This window comes from Myxine glutinosa, chromosome 8, assembly GCF_964187855.1.
Source record: "Myxine glutinosa chromosome 8, kmMyxGlut1.1, whole genome shotgun sequence".
NCBI classification, from domain to species: Eukaryota; Metazoa; Chordata; class Myxini; order Myxiniformes; family Myxinidae; genus Myxine; species Myxine glutinosa.
Window position 1 is genome coordinate 129,792,441 of NC_136268.1, and position 26,072 is coordinate 129,818,512.

General features: G+C 44.0%; 1 protein-coding gene across 2 annotated transcripts in view; it reads right to left on the reverse strand.

Moving 5' to 3' along the window:
* Nucleotides 1–407: 407 nt before the first annotated feature.
* Nucleotides 408–26,072, reverse strand: part of COP1 (COP1 E3 ubiquitin ligase) — a 90,330-nt gene continuing 64,665 nt past the window's right edge. For both annotated transcript variants that reach the window (XM_068125233.2, XM_068125232.2), the window contains 8 exons: nucleotides 24,038–24,146; nucleotides 21,876–21,957; nucleotides 11,831–11,947; nucleotides 11,572–11,689; nucleotides 11,246–11,370; nucleotides 10,988–11,148; nucleotides 4,735–4,779; nucleotides 408–1,752 (listed from right to left, as the gene is read on the reverse strand). In XM_068125233.2, the coding sequence (XP_067981334.1) occupies nucleotides 1,735–1,752; nucleotides 4,735–4,779; nucleotides 10,988–11,148; nucleotides 11,246–11,370; nucleotides 11,572–11,689; nucleotides 11,831–11,947; nucleotides 21,876–21,957; nucleotides 24,038–24,146 (775 nt within the window). In that variant the 3' untranslated portion in view covers nucleotides 408–1,734. The remainder of the gene's footprint in view (nucleotides 1,753–4,734; nucleotides 4,780–10,987; nucleotides 11,149–11,245; nucleotides 11,371–11,571; nucleotides 11,690–11,830; nucleotides 11,948–21,875; nucleotides 21,958–24,037; nucleotides 24,147–26,072) is intronic.

Below are 26,072 nucleotides of genomic sequence, written 5' to 3' on the forward strand. Positions count from 1 at the left end.
ACTTCTGCTCCTCTCCCACAAAACCCTACCTCATATCCTCATGTTTACTTTCTCCCACCTCGTGTTACAATCGTTCCCTTCATCATCCTCGTGAAGTCATCTACCTCCCTAGTGTTCTTATTCCTCTTCAATCAATTTACCCACTTGTGGAGAAGAACCAAGTGTGATCCCTTCCCTCTAAGACTATGTTGGAACATAGTCTTAGAGAACAAAAAGAAAAGATGCAAAGTATTTAAAAACAAACAAACAAAAAAAAAACAGGTCAAGAATCAAAAAAGGACTCCTGCCCACCACCCTCACCTTGTCAATGCTATTCAGTCTGTTTGGAACATCTTTGAAAGCACAATAATGTATATGAACAAATCATTAGATGCAATTTCGATGTTTTCAAACTGTCTACAAAAAAGTTTCCACAACTAAGGCGTGCGTTTATTATTAGCAAGTTTCATTGAAATTCCATGGCACACACAAACATTCGGAAAATAAAAGATGAATAAAGAAGAAATTTCCAAGTGAACTTTGGGGGAGGAGCAGGGGAAGGGCACGGGGTTCTCCTTAACATGTTACAGATGACAATGTCACAGATGACCATGCTACTTGCATGTCACAAACAGCTCTTTTCAACAATTGCTGGACAGCATTGCTAGGAAGTATGGCATACTAAAACGTCCTGAAAACAAGAAAATACACACTTTAAATTTAAAATGAATTTTATTCTTAAGTTCATCAACTGAAATTGCATTTTAAATAAATACACTCTACCCAAACAAAAAACGAATCTCAGAAACTTCAGTGGGCCGACACCAAGTGCATAATGAACATCCACCTGTTTGTTTTTTTCCTGCTATAAAACAGTATTAAATAATACTCGACATCACCTCACACTCCAACATCACAGTTCCATTAAAATGGTACGTAATTACTGGAAAAAAAACAAAAAAACAAAAAAACAACAACAGTACATCAAAATCATATTGCGAACCTGCTTTTTGTTTTTGCCAAACTACTGGAATATCTAAACATTTAATCTCCATGAATACATGCGATTGTTGACAAAATATTTCTTGCAGAATTTATGTGAAAGTACTTCAAGGTTTCCTGCTCAATTCAACCAAATAAGCCAATTACACCAAATCTGCTCTCTTTGTCAACAAGAAACCAAAGGAATTAACACCACACTAGAACAATGCATTGTTGCATCAAATGCAAATATTCACAGCAATTTGTTTTTGTATACAAACTGCTACTTTACAAGTCAACAAAAAAAGTCACGGTGGACACACGCGTGCACGTACGCACGCGCACACACTTTAGGAAAGGGGGGCAGGGGAATGTAAATATGGACAGCAGATTACAGAGTGGAATGCCAAGTTGTTGTTTTTTTCAATGTTCTTCAAGACAGTTCAAAATAACCATTGAATATCAAATGGTGAGCACCACACTGCACATGCTTTTCCACCTCTCTGCCATGCAAACACTGACAGAAACAGGCATCAGTCATTGACATCTGCCTCAAAGACCATCATCACATTGAAGTCTTATGTCCTTAAGTGACATCGCACCAAATAAAATTCATTTGCACATGCCAGGTATTTTGGGTATTGCTTTTCAGATGTGCACCATGTAGCACCGTGGCATGGTGAACGAGTGAACCAAGAGACCGAGTGCATGGGGCCTTTCAGGATGGCTGGCAGTTGATTGTGAACAAAGCAAACCATTGGTCCATGCAAACTGTCACACGAGTTCCAGGACCTAGACAAAACAAAGAGATAAAACATTTTGGGTGGAAGCAAAACAAGAGATAGAATTGCTTTGCAATAAGTGTTCCCAACCAAGTTTCAGCTCAATATCAGAAAACAAATCCCTTTATTTGGGTGGTGTATAATGTCACGGTCAGTGCAGAAAATAATAAAAACTAGAACGCCACGCTTTGACCGATATGCCTTTGCCCACATTATTACATCATCATACATACTTGTACCAAGTTTGATTTAAATCCATTCAGCTGTTCTCAAGTATCACATTTTACTTGATATGACCTCTGACCTTTGATGCCAAAATCTAATCAGTTCATCTTTGCATCATAATGTATACTGTTATGGTCTGTGACCTCTTCTTCTTCATCCCCCCTAACTTCCTTCCCAGAGTTTGACTCACATGGTTTAACCCAAGATTTGAGATCCTGCGATTGGCTGTTGGGCAGAAGGAAAACAGGATGGTGATGTGTGGGATGAGGTTGTTGCTGTTTTGAGGAGTGCTTTTGGACTTTTGACTCAAAGCCTTAATGAGGTGATTTCCCAGGCAAGAGCCTGAATGCCTGATGTTTTGAGAAGTGAAGGATATTTGTGGCACCTCGGCAAAGGTGGGCGGTCCGCTTCGAAAGTCCGCTTATCCGCTTATCCGCTGCAGCGGACTAACGTTTTCGAAGCGGATAAGCGAATCGGAACAACCCCCGGAAACCGAAGCGGATAAGCGTAAGCGGACTACCGAAAAATTAAAGCGCATCGCGATTCGCCAAATCAGCTGTTAGCCTGAGCCGTTACTCTAGAATTGTGAATATTTATTTAAGTGAATAATAAGTGAAAACTGAATATTTTATTGGACGCTAGAGCGGCAATAACGTCAGGATGGAGAGATTTCTGACTCTCCAGCCCAGCGGCAGTGCCAGGGACAGGCACACGAGCGACGCAAACCAGCAGTCCCAGCACAGCGACATCCACAACCCGGCGGTCAACATGATGGGGGACGTGGAGGACAGTCAGGAGATCTGCGCCCTGACCCCTCAGCTCCACCTAAGAGGTCGGCCCTGGCTGCACCGAACTTCGAGGCCCTCGTCTTCATGAAGGGCAACCTCCAAATCCTCAAGAAGGCCCACGAGGTGGAGGAGGAAGACGAGGACTAGTCAACAGACTGTTAGTCTGTTGACTAGTAGACTCTCTTGTCAAAGAAAGGACGGGCAAATTGATTTTTCTTTAATGTAACTTGCATATATTAAAATTATATTTAAATTAACTGTAGAGTAGAGTAGAGTCGAGTGGAAAACTTTATTTCAATAAATTTTGAATAAATTGTATTTAAATAAAAATGTATATTTTTGATCTTAAAAGCTTTGTTTGTCTTTGTAGTAGTTAGAAATGGCTATTTAGGCTTAAAAAGCATTAAATTCCCTTTAGAAACGTCAAAAATCGCTTTAAAAACGTCGAAGCGCTTTAAAAAAATCGAATCGAAGCGGATAAGCGGATAACCGGTAAGCGGACTAAGATTTTCGGCCGCTGAAGCGGATAAGCGAATCGGACTACACGGGCTGGCGGAGCGGATAAGCGGTAAGCGGACTTAAAATTTTCCGAATCGCGCCCACCTTTGCACCTCGGATGGTGGGGGAAAGTTGAAGACAGAATGACTGCTCAGGGAAAACGAGGCAACAATGGGCAGGTGGCACAAGTTATTTATATACCTTAATGTATGCACCCAAGGCAGAAATCCCCCATGGAGATTGTGAGGGGGGATCGTGTGACCCTTAATCCCCCTGCCAGGTTTGGTTGAGATTGGAAAAGTGACGATGGAATGTATCATGGTCAGACAGACAACAAATTGCGTATTTGGTATGACAAGGTGGAGAGTGCAGACCTAATGAATAAAATGCTGCTGTTCACACAAGTGCTCCAAAACCATTTATTTTCAAATATTCTCCAAAGTTTTATACATTTTTCGAATTTAAAAAGATGGAGTAGCAGATTAACTGGAAAGAAATGCTCTTGTTTAAAACGGCACTATACTTTTGCAGCTGCAGCTGAGAGGGGGTGCGCAGCTGTGCCAATGATGCAAAGGTTAGGGCAGGAATTTGCAATTTGTTCAGGGTGCCGGTGATAGCTCCCCTACTCCTCACGAAGGACACTGGGATTTTCATATTTACATCATTCTACATAATTGTACCAAATTTAGTCAGAATCCCATCACTGGTTCACAGGTTTTCGTGGTAACAGGATTTTTACCGATCATGACCTCTGACCTTTGACCTCGTGCCCCTAAAATCTAATCGGTTCAGCTTTACCTCATTGTACATACCTGCACCAAGTTTGACTAAGATCCCTTCATCCGTTCTCAAGTTATCACGGTAACGAAAAGCTATCAGGGACGGACGGGCGGCCAACCTGAAAACATGCCTCCGGCGACTTCGTCGGCACAATAAAATAAATAGCACCGCAAAGCGGGTGTAACCCCTCAGCCCATGCATGGTGGAAACCAATTACAAGATGACTGCCATGGTGGCCATATTGAAAATCGCAGCGCGTCCATTTTCGAAAGGAACCTTCCTCTACTCAACCCCAACACACACAGCAAAAATGGATTTAATCGGACAAGCCGTTCTGCTCAAAATTGACGGAAACCAATTTCAAGATGGCTGCCGTGGCGGCCATATTGAAAATCGCAGCACGCCCATGAACCTTCCTCGACAACCCCAACACACACTGCAAAAATGGATTTAATTGGACAAGCCGTTCTGCTCAAAATTGACGGAAACCAAAAGTTGACGGACGCCCGCCCGGACGACAATACCCCTTAGCCCAATTTGGGCTGAGGGGTGAAAAGCCCCTCAAATCCCCATAAATACAGCATTTTCAAACAAACAGCACAAACGTTGTTTACGGAGCTTTCAGGCCGTCATGTTAGGGGAAAGGGTTACCACACAGCAAAAGCATTGATAATGCTCCCGTTTTGGTCATTTTTACTTGCCTTGATTGTACCTTGGCTATTTGCTGCAACCAGTACATTGGATTCCTGCGGCAAGAATTAAATCAGATTTGAATGCAAATGGTGCCACGATAAAATGGAACATCCACACCAATGGGCGGGATGGAGAGGGGGGGGAGGGGGGGATGGAGGCGAGTGGGTCAATACAGACTGAAGACCTTGAAACAGATATCCAAAAGTGCATAGAATACCGATACAACATAATGGCACATCAGGCCACACCTACGCAGGCCACAGACAATTAACTGAGTTTAAAAATAAATAAATAAAAACATCCCAACAGTAAGTATACTTTGTAAACAAAGCGTGGAAGAATAAAGATCATTCTAAGTTGAAGAAAATTGCACAATTGTAGGAAGAGGAACGAGCCGGGTCACGAAAACTCTCGTGTGACACAGACAGAGATCTACCATTTTTTTTTTTTACTTTCGGGAGAAGCTGGGTAAAACACAGACATGGAGAAGTCCGGTTCAAAGGCATAGCTTCTCCCAATGGGTACAGCTTGGCTGCCAATGTGCCAACACCAAACTTGACTGGTTAAAATGATAACAATCCATCGAAATGTCAACGTCAGTCCGTTCTCAACTTATGCAATAGCTGCGGGATGAATTGTCATGCAAGTGTTGCAGCACAGTATGTACTGAGAAGCATGCAAGAATTGTAAACTATGACAAGTCAAATAAGGAGGTTTGTACAAGAAAATAAAAAGTCACCTGAACATGAGATTTAAAAAAACAAAACAATAATAGAATTAAGTAATGGGACAGATATTTTAAATGGCACGCCAAATACACAAAGGTCGAAGTATTGTGGGGCGTGTATTTAAGAGTTAGGAAAATAACTTTTTGTCACCTCAAATAATCACAGAGAACAAGTTTACAAACCAACAACTCGGGTATAGTCATCAAACAAATTGCAAGTTTATTACCTACGCCACCAGAGGTGGACAGAGGTTATGTTCAACTGCAACTGCACTGCATTCAACATTCAACCCACAGCATTTAACCCCTGACTATCACTTCTCCTTCTCCCTCCTTTTGCTTTAAATATTTCCCTATTGATTCTTGTGTTTTTGCAATTGTTGTTTTCATGTTTTGTTATGCATTGTGTTTTGCACTCTGTCAAAGCGCCTTTGGGCTTCATGAAAAGCGCTATACAAAATAAATGAATTATTATTATTATTATGTTTCCACCTCTGTTTGTGAGCAGGATAACTCAAAAAGTTAAGGACCGATTTGGACGAAACGTGGTGGACAGATTGGGTGCGAGACAAGGCCAAAATTATTCGATTTTGGTTAAATTCCGGATCCACATCCGGCCTATCAGTGGGATACAAAATGTAAACTGTTCAGCCTGATGGAGGTATGGAGCTCCACCGAATTCTCCATAATTGCATGGTTCCACAAAGAGTGGCGCAGAACAGAATGTTGGATTTGGGTAACTCGCAGTGGCCGAAAGACAATCAAATTATGGTTGCTTGAAAGTTCACAACGTTGTGTCACAGTTTGCAGCCACATCATCTTGCACCGAGACCACAGGAAATAAATAAAACCAAAATGCCCATTTCTATATTTTCTATATATGTAGGAGGAATATTTGATCATCTGTCAAACTTCCGTGACTGACTTAGTAAAACTGTACAAACGGCACTATACACAACAGAAGTCTTTAATATGCACTTCCACAACTCCATCTCCAGATCATTATTAAAATATACAACCGCCAGAATTTGTACAACACGTGGCCCGACAGTTTTGCAGTTGGCATGGGAATGCAACTACGGTAATACCGTTTGTAAAGACAAGCAAGCAAGCACCCGGATAACAAATAAGAAATACCAAAATAAGCACGAGCTCAGCAATGGTGAAGTTTTGCGGTTTTCTTGCGTAACTATTAACCAATTTGTGAATTTCAAAAAGAAATTATATAAAAAATAAATATTATAAAAGAAAATTTATATAAATTATAAAAAAACAAATATAAATAAGCATGCCATAGATTATAAAATCTTTTATACATACAGTGCATTCAGAAAGTATTCAGACAGACCCCTTCACTTTTTTCACATTTTGTTATGTTGTAGCCTGATGCTGAAATCGTTTAAATTCATTTTTTCCCTCATCAATCTACACTCAATACCCCATACTGACAAAGAGAAAACAGGATTTTAGAAAGTTTTGCAAATTTATTAAAAAGAAAAAACTTAAATATCACATTCACATAAGTATTCAGACCCTTTGCTATGACACTTGAAATTTAGCTCAGGTGCCTCCCATTTCTCTTGATCATCTTTGAGATGTTTCTACACCTTGATTGGAGCCCACCTGTGGTAAATTCAATTGATTGGACATGATTTGGAAAGGCACACACCTGTCTATATATGGTCTCAGAGATGACAATTGTTGCGGATTCGGCACTTATTATTATTGTTGTTATTATTATTATTGTTGTTGGTTCTAAGTATTATGGTTATTGTTGTTTAAGGGAAATGGTTATTGTGGTTACAAGGTTAAAAGCGCTCATGGAAAAGAGACAGGAAGCCGGAAGACGACGATAGAGAAGAAGAAGAAGGCGTGAGGAGACAGTGAAAGGACGTGTCTTGAAGCTCCGTACCGAGCGTGGTCGAGCGAAGGTCACGAGTGAACTTTGAGTCAGTGAAAGGAATTTCGTACGATTGGTGTTATCGCGGGAGTATTGAAAAACCTGCGTATTCAGGTATAGGCGTTGAGGTTCCGGAGAATCCTCGCCTATAGGTTACGGCTCGAGTAAGAGCCGTCCGCCATTTTGACCCTCGCGCGTCGTTCACTGAACAAGGTTTTTGCCGCGTCAGCTGGCCTCACCCTCCGGTGGTATGCCCGGGATGGGTGTGCACTAAAGCGGTGTGTGAAGATTACACTGCAATTCACGGATTGAACGGTGAATTGACACGTCTGGATCGCGTCTTTGGGATTTCTCTTTCCACCGCCCGTGTGCTGTTGGTTTGGACCACGTGACGGTCCACGCCTTGCCTACACCTCCTTACTCGCCTCATCGCCTCTTCGCCGGGATCCCCTCTGAGTTATAGAGACATTGAGGAGTGTTCTGTTCTGTTCACTGGGAGCGCAGTGAGTTTGAGTTAGGTTACTTGAGAAGATGGTACCATCTTAAGATATTGATTGTATGGTTGATTGCTACCATTGTTGTATTGTTCTTCCTGTGTGCTTTTTAATATATTATTTGTTTGTTGATAACCATTGGTGTGGTTTCATTAATGAGTTTGACACGGAATAACATATTTTTTCTGCCGTGGCTCCTCTCGGGGTTCGGAGGTATACCGAGACCAGGAGGTCGGGGAGGAACATGTAACACAATGCATATCAGAGCAAAAACCAAACCATGAGGTCGAAGGAACTGCCTGCAGAGCTCAGAGACAGGATTGTGTTGAGGCACAGATCTGGGGAAGCCTCCAAAAAAAAATTCTGCTGCATTGAAGGTTCCCAAGAGCACAGTGGCCTCCATCATTCTTAAATGGAAGAAGTTTGGAACAACCAGGACTCTTCCTAGAGCTGGCCGCCTGGCCAAACTAAGCAATCGGGGGAGAAGGGCCTAGGTAAAAGGTGACCAAGAACTCGATGGTCACTCTGGCTGAGCTCCAGAGATCCTGTGTGGAGATGGGAGAAACTTCCAGAAGGACAACCATCACTGCAACAATCCACCGATCTGGGCTTTATGGCAGAGTGGCCAGACGGAATTCTCTCAGTGAAAGACACATGAAAGCCCGCTTGGAGCCAAGATTGAACTGTTTGGCCTCAATTCTAATCATCATGTCTGGAGGAAACCAGGCACCACTCATCACCTGCCCAATACCATCCCAACGGTGAAGCATGGTGGTGGCAGCATCATGCTGTGGGGGTGTTTTTCAGCAGCAGGGACTGGGGGACTGGTCAGGGTTGAGGGAACAATGAACGGAGCAAAATACAGAGATATCCTTGATGAAAACCTGAAACAGAGCGTTCAGGACCTCAGACTGGGCCGAAGGTTCACCTTCCAACAGGACACTGACCCAAAGCACACAGCCAAGACAACGCAGAAGTGGCTTCGGGACAACTCTGTGAAGGTCCTTGAGTGGCCCAGCCAGAGCCCTGACTTGAACCCAATCCAACATCTCTGGAGAGACCTGAAAATGGCTGTCCACTGACGGTCCCCATCCAACCTGACAGAGCTTGAGAGGATCTGCAGAGAAGAATGGCAGAAAATCCCCAAATCCAGGTGTGCAAAGCTTGTCGCGTCATACCCAAGAAGACTTGAGGCTGTAATCGCTGCCAAAGGTGCTTCAACTAAGTACTGAGTTAAGGGTCTGAATACTTATGTCAATGTGATATTTAACTTTTTTCTTTTTAATAAATTTGCAAAACTTTCCAAAATCCTGTTTTCTCTTTGTCATTATGGGGTATTGAGTGTAGATTGATGAGGGAAAAAATGAATTTAAACGATTTCAGCATAAGGCTGCAACATAACACAATGTGAAAAAAGTGAAGGGGTCTGAATGCACTGTGTATATATAATTATATATATATATATATATATAAATATATATATCGATGTTCTGGCGTCAGAATTGGCCGTCGGGCTGGGCGTCTTGCACGGATGCCGTAGACGTCGTCGAACTGTTCTCGCAGATACACCTCTGTTGCCAGGTATGGTACGGGCTGTAAGGGTTGCTGGCTGGAACCTGTGTCGGAGGTGCGTGGATCGAATCCATCGGTCTTGACGTGGGGTCGTTACTGGTGGGCGGCCACGACGGAGACGGTCCATAACTTGATTGTTTTGCTGAAAACGTCGCCATAAGTGCCAAATGGTGTTTCTATGGACGTTGAATCGACGAGCAACATCACGCTGCGAGGTACCAGACTGAAGCATACCTATAGCTCTCCATCAGTCATTTTCCCCGAGGCGTGGCATGTCGAACTTGTTCCAGAACGATGAGTAGAGGTGTTTTTCTGACTTCTGCACTTCTTCAGACTGCATTGAGTGGAAATGATAAGCGTCTGGTTAGTCTGGCCTTTTAAAGTGAACATTGCTGGCCATTTTTCTCGAATATGTCATGCTTCTTGTAAATTTCGTGCAATTCGAACAACTGCTTGGTTGTGTTTCTTCGACCATTTTAACACACTCTTCCTCTGGTTCAAATCCAAAAATCCATTCACAAGATTACCAATGAAAAAATTCCATGTCACAATAACTTTTGCCTCTGAGTATATATATATATAGTATTGCCTCTGAATACATTGCCTCTGAGTATTGAGTATATATATATATATATATATATATATATATATATATATATATATATATATATATATATATATATATATATATATAAAATTATTATTATTATTATTATTTTAACTTTTCACATTATATATATCTATATTCACTTATCACATTTCACAAATTTCACATTTAAACCTTTCCACTTTTCACAACTTCAAACATTTCACATCCACTTCTAGCAGACAGACATGCAATATGTTAGTAAAGTAGAACATGCTCTCTTTGGATTAAATCCATCAGTGAAACGATCGGCGGGGGTTGGAGGGTCTAAAGATGTCAACCTACATGATTGTCTCGGTTATCAAATTGCGATTCATTTTTCACAATATATATTAATTCTGCATGCATATGTATGCCTGTGCCTTTCCCTGACTAATTGTATCTGAATGTTCATTTTGACATTCAAAACCCCCAAAAAGTTATCACAATCTGTAAAAGTGAGACAAAAAAACCCAAAAATAAACAAGAACGGCACTCAGAAGAGTGCATACCTGTGCTCGGTTGAACAGTTTACATTTAGCATCGCAATGATAGACTGGGATCTGCATCCAGACCTGAACTAAAACACAATCTCTTGCTTGTTCTTCTCATCTTCTCAACTCATCCACCATGTTTCATCCGAATCTGTCCATAACTTTTTCATTGTGCCATATGTTGTTTTGGCCATAACTGTCGATGCAAAAGATCACTTTAAAAAAAATTCTACCATAAGGATCTGTATAGTCACCAAAATCAAATGAATTTGTCCGAGTCACACCCAACCTGTCCACTAAATTTCGTCCAAATCCGTCCATAACTTTGAGATATCCTGCATACAGACACACGGATGTGAATACATCACCTCCACCCACCTTTGGTGGTGGAGGAAATAAAACGTCATCGTTTTCATTTTTTGTTAAATGGCTCTTACAGATAAACTTACTCCATCAGGAAGGACACGCCAGCACACAGCACTGACAAACTCACTGCCATCATCTTCCTTCTTGTCCTTCTCCAAAACACTCTTCACAGTGTCAAACTTATAAGTGAGTAGCATTTTGGACAATCCTTTGTAGTACACATACAAAGAATTGTTTTCACTTCCTAAAAAGAAAACGAGATGGATGGGTTAAGCCAACGAAAAAAAAAAACCCAAATAAAATAAACAAGTAGAGACTTCTTACATAATGTGGAAACGTACCACAAGCAATGTAGTCACCATTCGATGCCAGGCCCACAAAGTTCTTCTCATTAATGTGGCCTTTAAATGAACGCAGACAATGGGGCTTGTTTACGTTCCACAACTTGAGCTGGCTGTCCGTCGAGCTGTTAATGTTACACAAATGGTCACATTGCAATCGAAACAAAACCACAAAAAAAAGAAAAAGAAAAAAAAAAAGGAGCGTTTCACAACTTGGCAAAGATGACGTTTGCAGAGTAGACAAGTGGGATGGGTGCGGAATTTGAGACGCACGGTACGGAAATGAGACGGGGGTGATAGAGCTCAAGATGAAGAGAAAGACTCACGCAGATACGATCTCTTCACCGCAGACAAACTTAGCATAGGACACGGCCTTTCGGTGACCCTTGAAAACCATGACGGGCTGCTTCGTATTCCTCAAGTCATAGTAATGTACGCAGTGATCTGGTTAACAAAAGCAAAATAAAAGGTGAAGCTTAGAGGCTCAATATTTTTTTTATCCAGTAGATCTGGTGATGTGCAGCATTTGGCCGACGTTCCGACCAATTATATGAAACGCACAAAGTAAACAAACTGGGTACTCACCTGCACAACCAAATGCCAAATGGTAGCGAGACAGTGGGCTGAACTTCACACAGCACACATTCGCCTTTGCTTCGATGCTACCCACCGAATTGTCGAGGTTGGTGGACCACAATTTAACTGAAGCGAGAAAAAAAAAGAAAAAAGAAGCTGATGCATAAGGCAATGTGTTCTCGTTAAATGATTTGACTTTTTCTTTTCAATTCAAGCAATACCGAAACTCACGTAAACTAAATACATGAGAGGTTGTAAATGTAGGCCCTTGCAGAGTTGTGGAGCACTTTTCAGATGGTTTAGCAGCAGGTCTGAACATTAGGCCGACATCAACAGTTCAAATGAAATCGATTCTAGTCGCAAAACAATTTATTTAATAAAGTGTAAGATACAGGGCTCCCTGCTACAAGTCTTCCCGCTATTCTTCGTTTTGCATGTCAGTCATCAATTTCTTAAACAATTTTTACACGTGATCTTTTTTCTTTTTTCTTCAACCGAGTACGTCTATAAAGTATGTATGGTACAATTAGAATGCAAGTACATCTACAAAATACGTACTATAAAACCACACAAAACATGTCTGGGAGAGGGTGTGCAATCTTCGATTGCTCGTTATAGTCTCCTTTGTTTTGTGCGTTTCATACGGAATTTTTGATTGCTCGGCTTGGTGAGTGGTGTTGTACGACGTAAACCAAGTGTTGGAACACATCCCCCCTAATTACATTCATTCGTATGGGGAAAAATTCCCCGCTATTCGTCGTTTCATTACAAGTCCAACTTTTATGGAATGTATTGTTAGGGTTTTGAGAACCCTGCACTTGTAAATTGTTGTAAATATACCCTTTGTAAATAATTCTTTTTGTAAATACCTCCATTTATTGTAAAGGTCAGAGGTCGTCCCCGAGTTAGTCCACATTGCAACACGTAGCGAACAATAGGCCCTTTTCATAGTTATGATTCGTTATTATGTGTTCCAGGTAAGGCTGTGTTTCCAATAGTTGACTCTACGTTGCATCAATCAAATAAGATAGGCCCCCTTCAACTTCCCCAATCGTCTCTTTAAAGTGCCAGTAAGGCGGCGTTCGCCGCCGTTGCATTGGGCTGTTTCATTGGCATCACACCGCCAAAACTCCATTATGCACGAGGCCAAGAACGGAGAAGAAGGGGGGAGAAGCCGCCGGGTCACGGGCGTGGCACCAACTTAGGGCTGTCAACCGAGCCGAGACCGGGACGAAATCCCGGCGGTTTCGGCTTTCGAGACGGTCTCGGGACGGTCCCGAGATAAATTGATTGACGCAATTTCTCGGTAAAAAAATCCCGGTTAAAATTCCAACTTCTTGCACATATTTTCCATAATAGAGGCATTTATTGAGCCTTGCTTTCATTACTCTGCTTCTGCACAAGCATCATTTTTCGCAAGTGCAGCTGAACTGACACAAACGATGATAGATAAAGTAAACTCACTGTTCCAGGATTTTCCCCTCGTCAACAAACAATGCACTGCAAACGAATCCGAATTCCGAATCCGGATCTTCACCAACATCTAATCATGTCGTCCTTGTCACACACGCTGCATCTCCACAAAATTTCGTCCGAATCCGTCCACAACTTTTTGAGATATTGTGTTCACAAACAAACGGACAAACAGACAGGAGTGAAAACATAACCTCCATCCACCTTTGGTGGCGGAAGTAACGACATCAGGATGAAGGTCACAATGAAAATCCGCCGCATCGCGGCTTCATTTAAACCGTTGAATCCTTCCGCTGTATCACTCCGCCTCGCTCCGCTTTACGCTGCGGTCACGTGTCCGTCCTTGGAGACGAGTTACGGAATGTGGTTGCTATGGTCTTTAGCACATTAATAGAGGGACTCGCTCGAGCCCCGTGATTGGAGGGACGATGTTTATTTAGATTAAAAACACGTTTATAACGGATTATTCTACACACAATGTATTAATACAAGTACAATACATTATGTAGTTTTATGAAATGAGTTTTTGATGAACGTTTATGTTTAATTGCAACGCTAAATCTATAAATTGTAAGAATCCCTCGGGGTTTGGTGTGACGGTTTGAATGTGAAAGTATTTTGGTTATCTTATCTCCACTTTAGGCCTGATAAGTTGATTACGTTTACTTTAGTCACAGAGTCAAAATAAGGAGGGGGGGGGGGGGGGGAGTGATCACTACACCGCCTGCTTTATAAGTTACTAGCAGAAGTACCCGGCATTGCCGGGCGGGGGATGGGAGGGGAACGGGGGGGGGGGGGGGGGGGAGCGAGCCCCTTGGCGATCACAACTCACAAAATGATAATGAAACTCCAACCGGGACTCGAATATGCCTGGGCAGAAACATTTTCTCCCTCTCTCTGACATTCCGAGCAAGAAATTACACGACAATACAAACTGTAATGAGATAACCCGGTCCCATCGGTGGCCGATCATCTGCATGTAGGCGGTGTATTTTATTTCATCCCGGTAAATGGAAACTAAGTCGGAATTTAAGTACTCAACATCAGAAATGAATTTTTTTCATTGTTGTTTATATATTGTAATGAAATTCCATTATTTTTGAAGCCTTATTATTATTATTTATTTTTTATTTTTTTTTATTTTTTTTTACTTTGCCGGGAACCGAGCCGATCCGAGATCCCGTTATGAAAATTGAAAATTTATCGAGACGTTTCCGAGACGGGATTTTGAATCTGGCTAACAGCACTACACCAACTCGTCATCAAAGGTGGAGTCAGAGAGCCCTTACCAACCAACCAGCGCCGAGGTGAGCGACCCGGTAGGCGTGCCCTCATAGCCCGCTGTTTGATTTTGGGGAGGGCAATAAAAGGAGGAGTGAGGGACTGCTTGCGCAGATGAGTGAGGGAGCATGAACCGAGAAGTTGAGTTGGAGTAAGAGAGAGGAGGGAGAGAGGAGGGAGAGAGGAGCGAACATCGAACATTCATTCTTGGCGCGAACATCCTGCGGCGTGTGAGAGTCGGCACGCTCGTGGGCGATACCAACCGCGCTGCCTGCCGGGTTTTCGCCACTGAACCGGAGCGTGGACGTTCAAGCGGGACCTCGACGTCGTGCCGCGGTCCCCGGACCTCCCTGCCCGCCCGCTCTGTGGACCGTCTGCCCCTCTCATCCTTCCAGTCATTCCTGCCTGCAATCCCCATTCGTGTACGTGAGTTTGTGCTGTCTGTATTGCCCTGGGTATAAGTAACTGTTTAAGGATTTGCGCTGTGTCTTCTTCTTCTTCTTCTTCATATTACTTTCGTTCCTTCTCTTCCTTTGGTTTGTGGTAAATAATTAATAAACCCCTGTTCCTCCTTATTCTTTTGGTTTCATTCTCGTCCGATCGTCTTTGTCTTTTCCAAATTGAGTACCTGTGGCGCGATTTTGGCCGAACCGCTTTTAATCGGGTTTAGTCTTTGGTTAACGGCCCGCGTCGCAGCTCGCTTCGCTCGGCGCAATCCATCCATTACGCTGCGGCCCGGGCAAGAGTATTTCCTCGCTTACCGGAAGGCGCTGGTACTTAGGTCATAGGAAGAATTGGCCTACTACCCTATTCAGCGCTGACCGGGAGTGGCGAGATACCCCCAGGACCGGTCGGACGGCCAGCTTAACAGGACAAGGGGATTAACCCCCCCTTGCTAACGGGAGTGCCATCCCCCGGATCCGTAACAGTATCAAACGTACAGTGAGGACCGTGGGCTGTATTTCGCTCATGATACCTAAACATCCCAAGCACAGCTGATAGAGTTGAGGGACGAGTTGGACGAGAAACAGAAATAATCCCATCAAATAATTTCAGCAACACGTGCGTCGTGCGTGTGTAAACTTTAAAATAAAATGAAACAAAACCATAACACGACAACATTTGAAATACAAGTTGGGTTGGCCTATGACATTCAGCCATCCGAGTATATTCCCATTCATTCCTATCCGGGTAAATTACCATGTGGGCAAGGAAGTTTCTATGCCAAGCTGGGAACTGAGTGGCGTGCTGACGAGGAGGGGGGGTGTCATTGAAGCTGAAGAGAAAGGTGTATGCTGCATGTGTGAGAAGTGTTATGATTCATGGCAGCGAGACATGGGTAATGAACTTATAGCAGCAACGAAGGCTGGAAATGCGAATGGTTCGGTGGATGTGCGGAGTATCATTGAGAGAAAAAAAAAAAAAAAAGAGAGAGGAAGACAAATGATGAATTGCAAAAGATGATGGGAAAAGAGCCTGTGATGGATGCTGTGAAGAGAAACAGTTTGAGATGGTTTGGTCATGTGTTGAGGAAGGATGAAAGTGACTGGTTGAGAAGAGTGATGGAAATGAATGTAGAAGGAAGTAGAGGACGGGGAAGACCGAGAAAGACGGTGGAAGAAGAAATGCGGGCAAGGGGGTTAACAAGGAGAGATGCAGAAAATAGGGCAAAATGGAGAAGATTGTCATGGGGACCGCAAGGCGAACCTCCGCTCTTGCAGGGAAAATGGCCTTAAAATGCCTGTTGTTGTTGTTGTTGTAATAGTGTTTTATGAAGAATCATTTAAAACTAGAACGCCACTCAGTAGAGCGCATACTCCCGCCGTGGGTGGCTGCTGCTGAGCCCTATCTTCCAATGGTAAAAAGATCCTTCAAAAAATTCCTGGATCCAGAATAATATCCTGAGCTTCACCAAAATCTAATCAATTCTTCCTCATCCCAAGGGCAATCATCCCACCAACTTTCATCCAAATCAGTTCAGAACTTTTTCCAGATATCTTGTTCACAAACACACGAACACACATACGAAATGCGGGCAAGGGGGTTAACAAGGGGAGATGCAGAAAATAGGGCAAAATGGAGAAGATCGTCATGGGGCCCGTAAGGCTAACCCCCGCTCTAGCAGAGAAAATGGCCTTAAAATGACTGTTGTATATTAGTTTCTGACAACCAGAGCTTTTCAATTCAAATAGATTTCCAGAGGTGCTACAGACAAATGAATAACAGTAAGAATCTGTTCACCTTTAAAAAGATTAATAGTAATTGAATGCAAAAAAATACAATAATATGCAACAACCACACTCTCTTCAATCCCACTCCTCCCTCCAGGTCTTTAAAACAGCTGTTCACCAACATCTCGTATCTTCCCCCATCCAAAATCTTGACCTTTTCCACCCCTGTTAATCCACCCCAAACCCACCTCCTTCAAATTCCCTGTTTTCTTTCCTGAAAGCCCCTGTCGTGTCTATCTTGTTTATCCCATGTATCCCACCCCAGCCCTCTCTCTTCGACAGATTTCCTGATGTCCCTGTTTCCTGCTGTTATTGTGCTTCCCTCTCTCTCTCTCCCCCTCGTCACCCCTCATGTGTTAGTCCTTATACGAGCCTCGACTTATTATACAAAGAAGTAAAAAAGTAAACATGGCGAGGTTACAGCAACGAGCAAGTGAAAGATAGATTCCTTTGCCGTGAATGGTAAGCCTGCCTGAATTCTAAATTCCTGCACTCTAGCTGACTGCTGGGGAGGCAATGACAAACCACCTAGTGTGATCTTTGATGCGATGCTGGTTTTGGCAGCACTGAATCTGCCCTCAGATGCAGAGTTTTGTAGTTAATTATTTGGCCCAACTGTAAAACTCTATTGTGCTTGCTCTCGCTCTCCATCCTCCGTAGCATATACACACCTCTCTCCCTATCACAAACCCCACCCCCCACCTCTTGTTCTTTCTTCCTGCTCCCCCCTTCCTGAAAAGCTGAAAAGGTGTGATACTATTCAAGGGAAGCAGATCATAACTGCAAGCTAGCCTCCAAAATAGGCCACTGCATCAGGATTCTCTGCAGGGCTACGTCCTTTTCCATCCTCAGCTTATAACAGTTTACAAAGTCATTTCAAATCAGGTCAGTGTTTTGGGACTGCCACTGGTAACATGTCATCCAGAGCTACCTGACGCATGGTCGGGTTGTCGGCAACTAAACCGACACCCTCACTGGCTTTGCTAGTGGAGAGGGTGACTGTGACACCCTGCCAGGGACAAAAACACCTGACAAAGGGTCGATGAGCTCCGAGAGAGAGCCAATGGCCATAGAGTAAGGAGATGGTGTCTCTGAAAAATCACCCATCTGGTTTGGACCGTTTCAAATCATACCAAAGACATTGAAAATGGTATGTGCTGCTTCCTTGCTTGACATTCAGGATTTAAAAGAATAGAGCAGAGACAATCCCCATCGGTTGGCATCCATGGGGAGGAGGAAATTCCTCCTGAGGCATGCCTCACCAAGTGCGATGAGAAAGGCAGCACCATTGTTATCATGTCGATGGTACCCAGAGTATCCTGGAAATTGACGGCACTTCCCCCAAGCTCAGTAGCTGTGTTAAGTTTTGTGTGTGTGTGTGTGTGTGTGTGTGTGTGTGTGTGTGTGTGTGTGTGTGTGTGTTAAGTTTTGTGTGTGTGTGTGTGTGTGTTAAGTTTTGTGTGTGTGTGTGTGTGTGTGTTAAGTTTTGTGTGTGTGTGTGTGTGTGTTAAGTTTTGTGTGTTAAGTTTTGTGTGTTAAGTTTTGTGTGTTAAGTTTTGTGTGTTAAGTTTTGTGTGTTAAGTTTTGTGTGTTAAGTTTTGTGTGTTAAGTTTTGTGTGTTAAGTTTTGTGTGTTAAGTTTTGTGTGTTAAGTTTTGTGTGTTAAGTTTTGTGTGTTGTTTTGTGTGTTAAGTTTTGTGTGTTAAGTTTTGTGTGTGTGTGTGTGTGTGTGTGTGTGTGTGTGTGTGTGTGTGTGTGTGTGTGTGTGTGTGTGTCAGCTCCATTACACGCCATAGACCAGGTATATCTATCTATAATTCCAGCAATCTCTGTGTGTCTGTGTGTCTGTGTGTCTGTGTGTGTTTGTCTGTGACCGCTGTTTCTCGACAACCACGGGTCCGATATACTTTAAACTTGCCAGGTATATTGCTGGGGACCCGAGGATGTGCCTTTTCAAGGTTTTAAATTAATCGGACAAGTACTTACCGAGCTATGGCGATTTAGCCGTTCGCCGTTCGCTTTGGCGTTGCGAATGGACCAAACCATTGCATGTAAATAGAGGGGGGGGGGTTCTGTGGTCGTTGCGAATGGACCAAACCATTCATGTAAATAGAGGGGGGGGGGGGTTCTGTGGTCGTTACTGCCACGTGGTTTCAAAGTTTTTTTTTGTTGTTGTTGTTTGCACGCATGTTTTTTTGCACCCACGTACGGGCACGCCCTAGGATGTTTACACACACACACCCCTACACAAATTTTTTTTTTTTTTTTTTTTGGCAAGGAACGGGCACCCACGTACGGGCACGTCCTAGCTTATATATAGTACGGGCATGCCCTAGTCTATCTATAATTCCAGTAATCTCTGTGTGTATGTTTGTATGTTTGTATGTTTGTATGTTTGTATGTCTGTATGTCTGTGACCGCTGTTTCTCGACAACCACGGGTCCGATATACTTTAAACTTGCTAGGTATATTGCTGGGGACCCGAGGATGTGCCTTTTCAAGGTTTCATATTAATCGGAGAAGTAGTTACCGAGCTATGTCCAAAAAACGATTCAACCAATCAGAGAGCAGCGAGCTATCACGTGTGCCGAACGTGGCGAACAGACTCTGCCTCGGACGGCACATTTGAGAGCGTATTCATTTATTTCACGTTGGCAAACTATGTTGCCGTTAAACTATGTTTTAAAACTAATTAAAACTAATTTGCGATTCATCGTAACTGCGATTTGCGACCTTCCGGACAGTGAAGACTGCACTTCCGGCAGCCAATCACAGAACGCGTTGTTGCGTGGGCGTGGCCGATGTGAGAGCGAGCCGAGCCGAGCGCGTGCGCCATTACGGTTCGTAATTCGATTTCTTCCGGAGAAAATAATAATTTCTCGATTTCTTATGCGCATTATTTCTCCCAATTCAGTCAGAGCGAAGGGCGGAAGCGAAGAGCGTTGTTTTTTTTGTTTACGGGCGTACGGGCGTACGGGCGGGGTAGAGCGTACGGGTAGCGTTTTTTTTTTTTTTTGGCAAGGAACGGGCACCCACGTACGGGCATGCCCTAGTATATATAAAGTCTTCATCCGGAGTGTCGTGAATGTGGCTCCCCCCTGTGGATTGTTTCTGCTTCCTTCTGTCTTGCTGTCCTCAAGGCCATGGAATCTAAGGCCCTCAGTGTGATTGGAAGTTTGCATCAGGGAGTTGAATCTCAAGGTACACTTGCTCTCTCTATATACAGTTTGGTAAGTTTGGATTATTTTTATCGACTATTTCTAAGGTCCCGAATTAGAGCCCCTGCTGTACCATAAATAACACCAAGTGGGTCAACCCAGCTTATCATCCTTCTGACGTCGGCAAAATGAGTACAGTACCAGCTTACTGGGAAAGATGAACCAACCCTTGCCCCTCAAAGTTGCACATTCGACCAGCAAGCCTTTCATTATTATCCTCCCCAAGGGCAAACCATGTTCGCCTCCAATCACCCGTCCACCTCTTCCCTTGCCTTTCTGCCCGAGTGCGTTTTGAGCTGTTCCCTCCAGGATTTCACGTCTGCGGCCCACCGACGCCTCCAAGGTTTACCAGTGCCTCCGACACCCTGTTGCACTGATCATCAGCAACTCCCCCCACATCTTCTGATGGGGCAACTAGGTCCTTACCCAACTGTTTTTCTCTTGGCCTACTAATACTTTTTTTTTTTTTTTTTGTATACTGAATTGAGGCTCGTGAAAGAGCTGACAACCGCGAGGGAAAGACAGTACAGGGGGACCACGAGGGAAAGACAGCACAGGGGGACCACGAGGGAAAGACAGTACAGGGGGACCGCGAGGGAAAGACAGCACAGGGGGACCGCGAGGGAAAGACAGCACAGGGGGACCGCGAGGGAAAGACAGTACAGGGGGACCGCGAGGGAAAGACAGCACAGGGGGACCGCGAGGGAAAGACAGCACAGGGGGACCGCGAGGGAAAGACAGCACAGGGGGACCGCGAGGGAAAGACACTACAGGGGGACCGCGAGGAAAAGACAGTACAGGGGGACTGCGAGGGAAAGACAGTACAGGGGGACCGCGAGGGAAAGACAGTACAGGGGGACCATGAGGGAAAGACAGTACAGGGGGACCGCGAGGGAAAGACAATACAGGGGGACCGCGAGGGAAAGACAGTACAGGGGGACCGCGAGGGAAAGACAGTACAGGGGGACCGCGAGGGAAAGACAGTACAGGGGGACCGCGAGGGAAAGACAGTACAGGGGGACCGCGAGGGAAAGACAGTACGGGGGGACCGCGAGGGAAAGACAGTACGGGGGGACCGCGAGGGAAAGACAGTACGGGGGGACCGCGAGGGAAAGACAGTACAGGGGGACGCGGGGGACCGCGAGGGAAAGACAGTACAGGGGGACCGCGAGGGAAAGACAGCACAGGGGGACCGCGAGGGAAAGACAGCACAGGGGGACCGCGAGGGAAAGACAGCACAGGGGGACCGCGAGGGAAAGACAGCACAGGGGGACCGCGAGGGAAAGACAGCACAGGGGGACCGCGAGGGAAAGACAGCACAGGGGGACCGCGAGGGAAAGACAGCACAGGGGGACCGCGAGGGAAAGACAGCACAGGGGGACCGCGAGGGAAAGACAGCGCAGGGGGACCGCTAGGGAAAGACAGCGCAGGGGGACCGCGGGGGAAAGACAGTGCAGGGGGACCGCGAGGGAAAGACAGCGCAGGGGGACCACGAGGGAAAGACAGCACAGGGGGACCACGAGGGAAAGACAGCACAGGGGGACCGCGAGGGAAAGACAGCACAGGGGGACCGCGAGGGAAAGACAGCACAGGGGGAACGCGAGGGAAAGACAGTACAGGGGGACCCGCGAGGGAAAGACAGCACAGTGGGACCCCGATGCTTTGACTCTTAGCCTCCTGATATTCTGCTCTTCCAACCTGCATATACAAGTAAAATTAAAAACACCTTATCCTCATGGATGAAGCTTCAGATACATTTTATAGTCTCAAGCCAAATTTATTTGTACAAGGATATTATTACATTGTCCTTTTCTCATTAAAGTAATGGAACAGACAAAAGTAAAAATGGAACCTTTTGCGTCATCTGATCCCGACGCGAGTAGTTTCGGGTCCATGATGTTGAAATCCACACTCCAACACCTCTTCTCATGCTCCTGTAGCCAAAAAATAACACTTTAAGCTCTCAAGTCACTGTACCTCTTTGGAAGGAATTACACCAACAAGTATGATGAAAGTTTCAAACGAAGCAGAGCTTAAACATGGCAACAGTAGGACGTGATGGAAAATTCACTGAGAAACGGGAGGCCAAACAGCAATTTCATTCAGTACACAATATTGTATTCCAAATATCCATTTCAAAAGTCTTTGATATGAATTATGTTATAATGAAATGTCATATAAATAATACTGTAATAAATGCGGAACAATGTCCAGCTCAATGATAGATTGTCAGAATAACTAACTGTCATTATCTTTCAGGCTAACCCTCAAGTTGGGTAAAAGTAAAAAATAAAAAGGTCAGACACATGGTGAATGTACATCGTCGAGTGGGTGTTGCCGCATATGTGAAAAATTCCATTCTTCACCGTCCATGTCCATGCTACATCTTCTAGGCTCAGCTAGGCCTCTGGAACATCTCTGGCTGTATATAGCTCCCCGCAACCACTTAATGGTCGGTCGTTTGTGCGGCATACTGTGCACTCCATACATCTCTATTTCTGGTGACAGAAATCAACTCGTACCTCTCTGATGGGGCAACTATGTCCTTACCCAAGGCTATGCATCAGCTGTGCAATTGAGCCATGGCATTGCAGCCAACGCCTTCTGTAACGGGTCTGACCCGATTTGTAAATTCCCCAACCCAGATTTCTACAACTGGCATGTTCCTCCCTCCTGTAACTGATAATTCTTACCTTCCTTGAAGTATTTGATCCTCATCTGCCCTTCTTGGCTCCTCTGATCAAAGATAAAAGGCTAACCCGATGGGGGCAACTTTGTCACTCAGTAAGGCTTGTATCAAATGTGTCCATCTGCAGGAAAGCCAGAACACTTGCTAACCTCAAGGCTAACTCACCAACCAGTCTTTTTCCTTCCATAAAGTGCGGGTAAGGGCCTTGCAAAGTCATTTTCTGGTGCATGCCACCCTGCCATTCCCTTGATCACTTCAAACGACCTTCCTCAGACTCCGCTCGAGACGAGGCAGAATGTTTCAACAACGTGCTTGCCTCCAAATTGCGTGTACCATATCCATCCCGCTCTGTCCCACCACATTCTCGACTGTCATTCACACCCGAGAAGGTTTTGTCTATATTTGACTCTTTACCTCTGACTCAGTGATGGGCCCAGATGACAATTCCAGCAAATCTCACAATCTCACCCTGTTGATACAGAAAGATTAATAGAGTAACTTGCCTCCATTTACATGGTGATCCACTCAAAGGGGTCTCTTAAACTTTGAAGACGTCATCATCCATGACCTCTCCTGGGCAGACCATATTGCAGAAATGGCCTCCAAAGCCAGCCAGGGGTTGGTCATCCGTCACTGAACTAAAGACTCAATCTCTGTCATTCCAATTCATTCCTTGAGAAATCAGAACCATTCCCAGCCTGCGTGGCCATTGTAGTTCAATGGAGCACTGCTCTCTTATGGGCTGGCGTCACAGCATCAGATCAATCAATCCTGAAATATGTAGAATCCTATTACTTGCAGTTTTCCCCACCTCTCCTCTTTTTCCCCCGTTCATCAATCCCCCTATGTAGCAGGCCAAATATGGCCATACTGCTGGTTTGTTGCCTTTGTACCCTCTGTCACCTTCCTTTCCCATGAGCATCAATCTCATAAAGAAATAAAGAAAAATTGCCTCCATCAAGAAGCAAAACATTTTGAACAAATTAAACCACAGCTTACAGTTCAACCCAACAAACAAAGCAGTTATTGATGTAGAAAGTGGAACGAGCCAGGTCACGCAATTTTTCAATGCCTGACCAGAAAAACTTTCCATTTTTACTGTTTGGAGGAGATGGAGAAAACCAATGATGGGAAAAATCAAGGGTTTGAAACACTCCTCCAGTTCATGCAACTGCAAATACAGATTTTCTCGGTACATGTAGTATTTTAATGAGGAGCAGGTATAAAATTATTGAAAGTATGCAATTAGTCGACAGACATTTACACGGTAGAGCTTTGCTTGTCGGATAAAAATAGACGACCTCCTGAACAGTTCGTACACGTACCTGAAAGACTTTTGTTCTTTCTCCCGTAACACCGTCCCACAGAATGACCGTTCCCTCATAGTCGCTGCTTGCCAGTAGACCCTTGTGGTAACTGCTCCAGCTGATGCAGCTGTCATGATAATTTTAGAGACAATGTCGGCAAGCATGGAGCGGAACGAGTTTGTATTTTTGTGCTTGTGGGAAGGAGGCAACAGAAAAAGCTTTAGACAGAAATATATCGTCACATCAGGGGGTCCCACCACTAAGGAGGTCCAAGGCCCGGTTGCATAAAATTCCATCATACTTGAGAGATGCCCCTTAAGATACACCGATTCCTTAGCGAATAATTTCCTTGAGGGCTGTTGCATAAACAACCCTGAGGAAATCCTCAAATAAGGATTTTCTGAAGGTTGAGGAAATCCTGAGGAGCCGTTGCTTTGCAAGGCGCCCAATCAGATAAGAGATGGAGACGCCTTCAGACTCTCGCCCTTCAGAAAGACTAACAATTAAGGGGCAGCGGTTAGAAAGCGAATGGTTTTTCGTTCAGGAAAGTTCCCCAGTGAAAGATGCTGTAATATGTTAAATGTGTTCAAAAATTGCTTGCAAGTGATTTGTATTGCCATAATATTTAAAATAAACACAATGTTAAATGACACTTATTATATTGCTACATACACACCTGTTATATGTTGCATGGGGAACACGTGCTTCCGGGTTAAGGAGGAAAAAAAGGATTCTTGCATTAAACTCATTTAATTCTCTGAGCATTTCATTACTGTATTGTTCACCTCAGGTAGACGGAGGTTAGGTTTTCACCCCTGTATGTTTGTTTGTCCGTCTGTCTGTCTGTTTGTTTGTGAATAAAATATCTCAAACACATGTGAACAGATTTGGCCAAAATTTGGTGGAGAGGTTGGTTATGTGACAGGTTTTGGTTCGATTTTGTGTTTGTGTTTTGGTTCGATTTTGGTGAAGTTCCGGATCTAAGAATCTTTAAAGTGATTCTTCACCATTGAGTGATAGGGCTAAAACCAATATGTAGCACGATATCTCAAAATGTTGTGGACTTATTTGGACGAAACTTGGTGAACAGGTTTGGTGTGTGACAAGGACAGATCAGTTCGATTTTGGTGAAGATCAGAATACGGATCCAGATACGAGAATTATTTAATTTTTCAAGTGATTCTTCACCATTGAGTGATAGGGCCAAAAACGACATGTAGCATGATATTTCAAAAAGTAGTGGCAAGTTATGGCAAAACATGGTGGACGAGTTGGGTACAAGAACAAGCCGATTACATTTTGGTTCAGGTCCGGATCCAGATATGACCCATCAGTGGGATACAGAACGTAGTCTGTTCAGCCTGGTGGAGGTATGCTCTCGACTGAGTGCCGTTCTAGTTGTAAATGCGTTAATGTGTACAGTAAATGTTTGGAAACTTTCTGAGAATGTTGAAAGTGTGAAATTATTAAAGTGAAATATGGGTGCAAAATAACAAGCAAAACATTCTGGATGTCATAAAAGTGAAAATATTATCCAAGTCATTGTGCCGCCACTCAGAGCACGTTTGTCAAGGCACAATCATTTTTTAATGGTGGATGTATTGTTCTATCAGCCTCCAGCTTCGCACTGCACAGTTTTGGCCCATCACTTCTCGGTACTCCTCCACTGGTACTTGGAGCTCATCTTATCCCGGGAAGTCTGCTAGCCAGGAACCTCAAAAAATACAAACTTCCAATGCAACCGATTGCGCGAAATTCCTCTAAAAAGGATGGTTGAGATCTTCGTGCAACAGGTCTGTCAGCCAGTTGATCCCTCACCTGTCGAATCAAAATGCTTGGTACAAATATTCATCATCATAGATGTTAAGTGGGTTAAGGCGGTCTCCGAAAACACGTTCGCTGCGTCTTGCGCAGCGATAATCCTTTCCATGACCAATTTCCATGAAGGATGGCAATTTGATGATGAAATGAAATCACATTGTTCTGTGCATTCTGCAGGCAAACTTAACAAGTGATTACATGCATAGATGTGCAGGAAAGATGACATGTTTCC